The 10972-nt window shown below is 41.4% G+C and overlaps 1 protein-coding gene across 1 annotated transcript in view; it reads left to right on the plus strand.

Annotated features, from left to right (window-relative positions):
- LOC118596388 (zinc finger protein 728-like) overlaps positions 1 to 788 on the plus strand; it is a 60784-nt gene extending 59996 nt beyond the window's left edge. The window contains exon 6 of the mRNA XM_036207263.1: positions 7 to 788. Within this exon, the coding sequence (XP_036063156.1) occupies positions 7 to 737 (731 nt within the window). The 3' untranslated portion in view covers positions 738 to 788. The remainder of the gene's footprint in view (positions 1 to 6) is intronic.
- Positions 789 to 10972: the final 10184 nt, after the last annotated feature.

A 10972-nucleotide genomic window follows, 5' to 3' on the forward strand; every position in this document is an offset into this window, starting at 1 on the left:
TTATAGTGGCAAGGCTTTCCGTGCCCCCATCTGTGCTTTCTGTACATAACAGAATTCATACGGGAGAAAAACCCTTTAAGTGTGAAGTATGTGGCAAGGCCTTCCGCTGTCCATCATTACTTTCTAAACACAACAGAATTCATACAGGAGAAAAACTCTACAAGTGTGAATTATGTGGCAAGGCCTTCCATTGCCCATCATTACTTTCTAAACACAAGAGAATTCATACAGGAGAGAAACACCACAAATGTAAAGTATGTGGCCTGGCCTTCCATTGTCCATCATCACTTTCTGAACACAAGAGAATTCATACAGGTGAGAAGCCCTACAATTGTGAAGTATGTGGCGAGGCTTTTAGGACTTCCCGGATTCTTTCTACTCACTTGATAACCCATTCTGGAGAGAAACCCTACAAGTGTGAAGAATGTGGAAAAGCCTTCTCTACAAAATCATACTTATGTCAGCACAAATTTACTCACAATGTGGAGAACCCTTTCAAATGTAAAGAATGTGGCAAAGTGCTCAATAATACTAAAAACTTTAAGGATCACCAAAGAATTCATTCTGGAGAGAAACCCTACAGGTGTAAAGAGTGTGGCAAAGACTTTAGAAGTTCTACAGCACGTTCTAAACACCGGATAATTCATACTGGAGAGAAACGTTACAAGTGTGAAGAATGTGGCAAAAGCTATTACCAGTCCTCTGGACTTAAGGAACATCAAAAAATTCATTTGTGACAGAAACTTCACTTTGGGCGCCATTTGTAGCTAGAGTTTTTTTGGGTCCTGCCTGGCCCAGGGTCAGGACAAATCTCTCACCCGCCAGTCCCAAAGCTGCTCAGACCCAACCAAGTAAACACACAGAGAATTATATTACTTATAAACTGTATGGCCGTAACAGGCTTCTTGTTATCTAGTTCTTCTATCTTAAATTAATCCATTTCTATTAGTCTATACTTTGCCACATGGCTTGTGGCTTACTACCTTACTACCTCTCTGCCTCAGCTTTCCACTCCCCCCGCATTCTCCTCTCTCCTTGTCCTGCCTATACTTCCTGCCTGGCTACTGACCAATCAGTGTTTTATTTATTAACCAATCAGAGCAATACATTTAACATACAAATCATCCCACAACACACAAGTCTGGAGAATGTGCCTAGATCTTAGTGTGTACTCACTAAGAACTTTTGAGATACCTGATAATTCATACTGGACATTAATGCCACAAGTGTGAAAAATGTTGCAAACCCTTTAATAAGCTTTCTCAGCACATGGTAGTTCATACTGGAGTGAAATAATACAAATCTTAAAATGTTCATAAAATGTTTACACTTCATCAGACCATAAAATATTTTAAAAAAATCATTCTGAGTAGAAGCCTTCTAAGTGTGGGGAATGTAGTAAAACCCTTGGGATCATTCAGCCCTTACCCACACCAAAGAATTAACAGCAGAGGGCAGTCATACATACATGAAGAACACAGTGAATTTTATCTTTCAACCAACATCTTTGACCTCCATAGAATGTCCTAGAGAGAAACAACACAACTGTGAAGAGTGTGAAAATGCCTTTAAAAGCTCCTCAAACCTTAAAAAAAAAAAAAGGAAAGTACTCATAGTGAGCAACAATCATACAAACGTGAAGAGTATTGAGGTTTTATCATTCGTTTCTTACTGCACATCAAGGAAATCACAGATGAGTCTCTGCAAATGGATGGTCTATGGGCAGTTGTTTAGATGTTCTTCATGCCTGTACCCACATCATAGTGTTCATGTTGGTAAAGTGCACTATAATGCTAAGATTGTGGCAAGGTCTTCACCTGGCTATCATATCAGAAGTGTTCTCTAAGTGAGAAACTTGATTAGCCCAAATAATTCAGAATAGTCTTCAATAATATTCCTAATCATTAACAAAACCAAAGAACATATATTGATAAATAGTTTTGCAAATACTTATGCCCTATTTTGCTTCTGATAACCTTCACACAGATAAATAATATGTAATGGTGTCTCAAGTGAGTACATGACTGGATCTCATTGACCCATGGGCATGTCTGTGGGGCTCTGTCATGAATTCTAACTGATATAGATGAATCTACACCACTGGGAGATGCCAATGCACCTTGGATGTGCCGCTCTTGAACAGGTGATCCAAGGTGTATGAAATTGCTAACTGATCCCAAGACAAAGTGATGGTAACAGAAAGCAGCATTTCATCATGGTTTCTGTTTCACCCGCTGCTCTAGATTTCAGCTGTGTTCTGCCCTGGGTTCCATGAATGATGAAATGTAGCCTGTGAACTGAAATAACCCGTTTTCTCTCCTATGTAGTTGCTTTCCATGACTTTTATCACACCAACAGAATTGAATAAAGAATGTGGCAAGACTTCCCACTCTTCGTTATACTTTAGGTATCATCAGAACCTTCATACTTGAGGCAATGTCACAAGGTTCTGATGTTTGTTCAGGCTTAACTTTCACTAGAGCATTCACACTGAAAAAGAAAAAAAGCCCCACTGTTACAAAGAATATTATAAAGACTTTACTGATTTTTATTGTCAATTGAACACCTTAGCGCAGAGGACTCCTGCAAAAGCAATGAAACTCAAATCTAAACACATGGAACATGAGAAAAATCATATTTAAAAGAAACTACTCTAAACTCAAACAATAGGTTATTTGACACACCTTTGTAGCAGAAAATTTCTTTCATTGTAAAAACCTACAGATACAAATATTGTGGAACACTTTTAGTTTAAACTTGATTTTGTTTAACCTCAAGTGAATTCATATTATGTAGAAATCTATATATGACTCTAGTAGTAACTTTGTCCAACATATGAGCTTCATAAGAGTAAATGAGGTTATAGCAGAAAGCATTTTGTGTAAGGCAAAGAATATAGCAAAGTATTTCAACCTCCCTAATGAGTAGAGGAGACTTAGTGTAGCAGAGCAATCCTGTTCATTCAGAGTGTTGAAACTTTGGAGGTACTGCTTAGAATTAATGTTACATCATTGTTTGATGTGCTAAAAATAAACAAGTAATATGTGTCAGAATCATGGAGTTCACTCAAGATTGATGTTAACAATTTGTTACAAAAAACAAATTATGTTGCTCAAGGTGTTAGAGATGCCAGTTGTATGATGGCAGGAATTACAGGATCTGAGGACAACTACAAGCAATGAGGAGCACATACCTAGGATATAGATTATGTGTCTTTCTGGTGAAGCTGGAGGGGCGGGGACACATTAAGTCCTTTGAAGCCAATACCAGTGCTGCAGAAGTCCCAGATCAAAAGTGGAGATATCAGATGGTGAATTTGCCCTTCTGGATTTGGGGCTAACCCTTCTGTAGTGTGTTTTAATTATTCTGAATTAGAATTGGATATTTGTCCTGTGTCAGTGTATGGTAGAAATAGACACTTGGTTTTTAGGTTATGGGAGCTTATTGGTAGAAGTTTGCCTTGAGCCTCACATTAGATATGTACTGGAGACTTTTAAATCCTTCAAACTGTGAAGTACATTGTGAACTTTTTAATTTGGATTCTGTTTTACTTATGAGATGAATGTAATATTGGAAACAAGGGAAGGAATGTTATCATTTAAAGTTGTGTAGCTGGAGCTAGCATGATCTCTTTGGGAGGAAACTTGATTGCCAACAAGACCCACAACTTCATTTGTATCCCCAGTACCCACAAAACAGAAAGAGGGAATTGCCCCTGAAGGTTGTCCCCTGACTCTTGCTTGGGCCCACATACATACATATATATGTGTGCACACTAACACTTAAGAAACTTAAAATATTTTCTTAAATGTGTTTGTGTTTCATGTAGACAAGGGGTAGAGTAATGCATAAATCTCAGTTAACAAAATGAGATGTAGAATCAAGTGAAAGGCAAGCCTCTGGTCATTCCTTTGCAGGGGTTATCTTCATTAGTTTCAGGTCAGAAGACCCGTTGAATATGGGTGGAAGCATCTGTTTGACTGGGAGCATGGACTGTATAAGAAAGAGAGAGCACCCTGAGAACCACCATTCATCTATCTCCCTCTGCTTCCTCCTTACTGTGGATGGAACATGACCAGCTGCTTCAAGATTCTTTTGTTCTAACTCTCTTACCTGTGTGGTAGTTTGAATAAGAATTGCCTCCATAGGCTCATATATTTGAATTCAGCAGCAGCAGCAAGTGGCACTATTGGAAAAGGATTAAGAGGTGTAGATTTGTTGAAGGAAGTATGTCACTGTGGGACTGTGGTGGGGTTTGAGCTTTCAAAAGCAAATGCAAGCCCTTGGGTCTGCTCTTTGTTTTGGCTACAGATCCAGGTGTAGAGCTCTAAAGCACCATGTCTATCTGCATGCCACCAGGCCCCCCTACCAAAATGATCATCAAACTGTAAGCAAGGCCCAATTAAATGCATTCTTTTGTAACAGTTGTGACAATTGTGGTATCTCTCACAGCCCTAGAATACTGACTAAGGCAGAAGTTCATACCAAGGAGTGAAGTATTGCTGTGATAGGCCTAGCTATGCTTTTATTTGGAAGAATATGGAAAACATTGAGACTTTGGACTAGAAAAGTGACTGGACACTATAAGAATTATAAGGGTCATTCTCATAGAAGCATGGGAGGTAGTACTGTGGGCTATTTGAGCTGTGGGGGTCCAGCTCTGTCGCGCCCGCCTCGACCAGCAAGGAAGACGCGACACCTGGATCCTTCTCATTACAGTTTAATCAGACCTTTGATTAGTTACATTGTGTCTCTCTCGCTGGGGCAAGCCTCTCCCAGCACCTAAGTAGGGCTGGGCTGCCAACCCCAAGCAGCCACGTGGGCACTGTCCACAGGTTCACGCATATGCCAGCAACACAGGAATCCAGCCACAGCCAAATAAGGAGCTGTTTACCATAAGGAGTGTTTGCCATCGGGAAGGCAGAGGGTAGAAGCCAGAGCCATCTTTAGGGTGCGGCTACACGCGGCTCTCTACAGTTTCCCCCTTTTTGTTTTACAAAGCAACAGGCAAGAGTAGAGGTCTGATCTCTGTTAAAATGGAACATGTACTAATGTTTGTCCAGGCGTCATCCACCCAGAGAACACTAGACCCGTCCAATACCCTTTTCACAGAGGTGGGAGTTAGGGTACCAACCCACATGCAATCAGACTTGCTCTCCTTGAGGTCAGCGTATCATAACCTCAAGTGCAGTGTGCAGGCCTCGCATCCTGTGCCTAAATATCTCTTAAAGTAGCCAACCAGGCTTGGGGAGACTGTCCTGCATCAATGGCCATAAAGGCTTGGACAATCATGGCTGCATGGCGACGCTGTGAGATCCTAATGTGACAAATGCACCACAAGCATACTAGGGAGGTGAGCACCAGTAAACCTACTAGGGCTCCTATTCCCGCCCACTCCTTCATGTGGCCCATGGCTGTAGCAATCCAGGAAGACAATCCCTCCACCAGTCCGGTATCCACTCGAGTCGAATTCACCGTGACAATAGCCACTCTCAGCTGGTCCATCAGGTTATCGAACTCTCCAGTCCAATTACCTAAAAGATAACTAGACAACTTTTTAAATAAATCTGCAGCAGAACAATTGGAAGCATCCAAATTCAAAAAATTCAGAGTAAATAATGCAAGAGAAAGTCTGTCCTTAGGGGTACGGCCATAGCCTATTCCCCCTTTTTGTTTTTGAAGCAATTCCTTCAAGGAGCGATGAGCACGCTCCACAATGCCTTGACCTTGTGGATTATATGGTAGGCCATGTACAAGTTGCACATTCATCTGTTGACAGAAGGAAGTGAACTTCTGTCCAGTATATGCAGGACCATTGTCTGTCTTTAACTGTTGAGGCTTACCCCATGCTGCCCAAGCTTCTAAGCAATGAGCAATGACATGAGAGGCTTTTTCTCTTGCCATTGGGGTGGCATGAATGATTCCAGAACAGGTATCAACAGATACATGTACATATTTGACACGTCCAAATTCAGAGATATGTGTAATATCCATTTGCCATATTTTTAGGGGGAGCAAACCACGAGGGTTAACTCCTAAGCTAGAAGGATGATGAAAAATGACACATTGGGAACAATCTAGTACCACCTTTCGTGCCTCTGCACGTGAGATAGAAAACTTTTGTTGTAATGTCCTTGCATTAACATGAAATTCCTTGTGGAAATCATGTGCTCGTTGTATGGCAGAAGCCACAAATATCCATTCCTGTCTAGTGCACTGATCTACTATATCATTGCCTTCAGCCAATGGACCTGGCAGACTAGTATGTGCATGGATGTGTTGGACAAAAAAGGGATTTTTACGTTGCCAGATCAGTTTCTGTAATTGTCCAAACAATGAGCTAACCGGGCTAGAAGATTTGATGGGCCCTGCACATTCAAGGCTTTTTAAAGCATTAACAACATAACTAGAATCTAACACTAAATTAAAAGCAAATGGACAAGCCTTGAAAACTTCAAGAACTATTGAAAGCTCTACCTGTTGAGGTGCACCTGGCAAGAATTGATGCTTTACAGGTTCATTAGAATCCACCATATAAGCACCACAGCCTGTCTTAGACCCATCTGTAAATATAACACTTGCTCCTGGAATGGGCTTTGAAGCAGTTACTTTAGGGAAAACTACAGGATGTTCTTTAAAGAAAGTTAATAGTGGATGTTTAGGATAATGGCAATCTATGTGTCCTGGATAGGTACAACGCAGAATTGCCCAATCATCCATGGCAGCACATAATACCTTGATTTGAGTAGAATCATAAGGAACAACTAGCATTTGTGGTGATGTCCCAAAATATTGTAAACATTGTTGAATGCCCTGTTGCGCAAGTAATGCCACTGCAACAGGATAATACTCAATTGATTTTGCAGGTGAGATTTTAGTATAAATCCATAACAAGGGTCCTTTCTGCCATAAAATTCCCGTAGGTTGCAACTGGGTAGGCAAAATGCACAGGGTAATATCCTCATTATTTTGTACTCTTTGAAGAAAAGCTCTTTGTAGTTTATCTTCTAATTTTGTTAAGGCTTCTCGGGCTGCATTGGTTAATTGCCTTGGTGAATCCAAGGCTGCATCTCCAATTAAAATATCATATAATGGTTTTAACTCATAATTGGCCCTTCCTAAACTTCCTCTTATCCAATTTATATCTCCTAATAATTTTTGAAAATCATTCAGTGTGCAAAGATGATTCTTCCTTAACTCTACCTTTTGTGGCATGATAAGATGATTAGTTATTTTAGAGCCAAGATAATTGACAACTTTGCTCTGTTGCACCTTCTCAGGGGCAATACAGAGTCCCTTTTGCTTTAGCAATTCTACAAGTGAGCTATATGCTTCTTGAAGAATGCTCTCTTCTTTAGCTGCTAACAGTATATCATCCATATCATGGAGGCATTTTAAGCCTGGAAAACATGCTCTCAAAGGTTCTAAAGCATTTGCTACAAATAATTGACACATTGTAGGACTGTTGGCCATGCCTTGTGGCAATACAACCCACTGATATCTTTTATCAGGTTCCTCATGATTAGTGGACGGTAAAGTGAAAGCGAATCTCTCACTGTCTTTGCTATTCAGTGGAATGGAAAAGAAGCAGTCCTTAATATCTACCACAATAATAGGCCAATTTTCAGGCAAGGCTGACAGCAATGGAAGACCATGCTGTACAGGTCCCATAATTCTCATTTGTTCATTTATAGCTCTAAGATCATGTAACAATCTCCATTTTCCTGATTTCTTCTTGATGACAAATATGGGTGTATTCCAGGGAGAAAGAGAGGGTTTAATATGCCCTTTCTCCAATTGCTCTTTCACTAATTGATATGCAGCATGTAATTTCTCAGAGGAGAGTGGCCACTGAGGAACCCAAACTGGCTCCTCTGTTACCCAGGTTATGGGAATGCCCTCCTCAGCGGCCCCTAGGAAAAACCCAACCCTTGTTTGGGTTTCCTAGGTACTGTTTGTATTGGCTCCTTTTTGCCTTGTAAAAATTTTCCCAGGCCAAAATCAGGATGACACCCCATGTTTTTCATAATATTTTTAGATTCTTTGGAGTATTCATTACTTAACTGAAAGCCCATGGATTTCATAAGATCCCTCCCCCAGAGGGACACTGGAAGCTCAAGGACATAGGGTTGTATAACGCCAGCGTGACCTTCGGAATCTTGCCAATTTAACAAATTTGCACTAACATTTGGAACACTGGCATAACCCAGTCCCTGCAATGTTTGTGAGGAAGCCTGTATAGGCCAACCTCAAGGCCAATCTTTGCTAGCTATGATACTGCAATCTGCACCTGCGTTCTGCTCCAGTATCCAAATCTAGGTCTCTTCCCAATTTCTCCCAGGAAGGCACTGTGAGGCTTCCAGAAATTGCAAACCAAGGAGCAATTACATCACACTGTTGCAAAAATCGTTCTAAGGTGCGTTTTTTTATTTTCAGTTTCTTAGAGAGAAGCAGCTCGTTAAGAGCCAAAAAAATTGGGTGCGAGGAGGAGGCGCCCATGTTAGTATACTTTTTTTTTTTCTTTTCTCAATTTGAAAAGTTTCTCGGAGGTTTCTCAGAGCCTTTGCAGAATTGCTCCAGCCCTCCGGGCTCCTGCTTGTTTTATCTAATTATCCGTCCGCTCTTGTCGCAGCCCAGTTAAATTATCCGTCCGCTCTTGTCGCGGCTCTGCTCTCCCGCTCTCCCTTCTACAGGTGAGCGTTACCCGCTTTTGTCGCGGATCCCCAGTTTTTTCTGAGGACTTACCGGTACCGCCTGACTGTAAATGAGTTCTGAATCCGGAGAGAGCCGTGGTAATTGTCCCCGTAGGAGGCCACCACTTGTCGCGCCCGCCTCGACCAGCAAGGAAGACGCGACACCAGGATCCTTCTCATTACAGTTTAATCAGACCTTTGATTAGTTACATTGTGTCTCTCTCGCTGGGGCAAGCCTCTCCCAGCACCTAAGTAGGGCTGGGCTGCCAACCCCAAGCAGCCACGTGGGCACTGTCCACAGGTTCACGCATATGCCAGCAACACAGGAATCCAGCCACAGCCAAATAAGGAGCTGTTTACCATAAGGAGTGTTTGCCATCGGGAAGGCAGAGGGTAGAAGCCAGAGCCATCTTTAGGGTGCGGCTACACGCGGCTCTCTACACAGCTCAAGAAGTTTCCGAGGAAAAGAATATTAGAAAAGACCTAGAGATGCTCTTGTGGCATTTTGAAAAAAAAAAAAAGGTTTGCATTTTGTCCTTGTCCAAAAAAATCTGCCTGAAGGTGAATTGAAGAGTTTTGGATTAACAGCTTTGGTAGAGAAGATTTCAAGACTGCTTAGTATTGACTCCTGTAATTTGGGTGATGGAGACGGATGTTATCTGTAGAAGCTATATGTAGATGTAAAACACAGAGCCAAATACAGAGTTTATAGCCAAGAGGTCAGAGCAATAGCTGAAAGCTGAAAACCTTACCCTTCACTGCTGTTGCTGTCTTTCCTCTCTGCAAGAGACCTACTTCTGTGTGTTTTTTCTTTTTTATAGACTTTATGTTCTGCTTCCTCATTGGTTGTAGACCCAGCCACATGACCTCCTCGTCACTGCCTGTCTGTACAGACCTCCAGGTCTTCTATGGTTGGTATTGAGATTAAAGGCGTGTGTCGCCATGCTGCCTGTATCCTTGAACACACAGAGATCTGCCTAGCTCTGTCTCCCAAGTGCTGGGATTAAAGGAGTGCACCACCACTGCCCAGCTTCTGCTCTGGCTTGCTCTGACCCCAAGGCAACTTTATTAACATACAAATAAAATCATATACTCTTATACAATGAAAGCAAAAAGAACCAAATACCCAGTACCTACCTATGCATTTTCATTATTAAGGGCCTGTAGGAGTACACTAATCATTCCTAGACCTTGCAGCTTCTAACTTACAGTCTCCTCTCCAAACTTAATTCATGTTTACCACTGGAGTTGTATTATTCATTCTCCTGTATCTAATACTATAGAAATATTGGCATTTGTGTTACCAAATAGTTAATAAAATTCATACTTAATCATTGCAGGGAAGAGGACATGTGCTGTGGGGTGTTCTGTATGTTACATGTGTTGCTATAATTGGTTAATAAATAAAACACTGATTGGCCAGTAGCCAGGCAGGAAGTACAGGCAGAACAAGGAGAGAGGAGAATTCTGGGAAGTGAAAGGCTGAGGCAGAGAGATGCTGCCAGCTGCCACCATGACAAAGCAAAGTGTAAGGTACCGGTATGCCATGAGCCACATGGCAACTTATAGATTAATAGAAATGGGTTAATTCAAGATGTAAGAACAGCTAGCTAGAAGCCTGCTACGGCCATATAGTTTATATATAATATAAGACTGTATTTTCTTGGTTGGGTCTGAGTGGCTGTGGGACTGGTGGGTGAGAGAAATTTGTCCTGACTGTGGGCCAGGCAGAACCAGAAAAACTCTAGCTACAGACATGCATTTCTTATGGTGATAAAAAAAAAAATAACTATGTGATTCACCCCGCCCCCCACCACACACACAGAGTCTCTGATGAGATATAGCTTCCTTATGAATTAGTGTCTATCATGTGAGTATAGACTCTTTCTTCTATAGAGGTTTGTACTTTGGTCTCTGGCATGACCATTACAGAATTAAATATTGTTAAGAAGACATAGGAGTTCCCAATGGTGCAAATCAAGCTTTATTCCAGTGAATTCATTTTTCTATTCCCATGAACATAATTCAGTTATCTTTGTATTCAAGAAAGAATCATCTGTGTCCCAAGTTGGAGGAACTGAGAGAAGTTCAAGGCAGATAGCCTTGACCTTTAAAATACTGTCGTCACATAGGAAGAATTTCAGGATGAGAGAAGATGGAAGAAACTGAAGAAATATAAAACCTAATGCAGAGATAAATTCTACAACAGATGATGACCCAGGAGTCAGCACACTTCAGAACCCGAATGTGATCTCATGGTTGTGGTGGGGGCGAGTGGG

The sequence above is a fragment of the Onychomys torridus genome, chromosome 15 (assembly GCF_903995425.1).
Source record: "Onychomys torridus chromosome 15, mOncTor1.1, whole genome shotgun sequence".
Classification (NCBI taxonomy): Eukaryota; Metazoa; Chordata; class Mammalia; order Rodentia; family Cricetidae; genus Onychomys; species Onychomys torridus.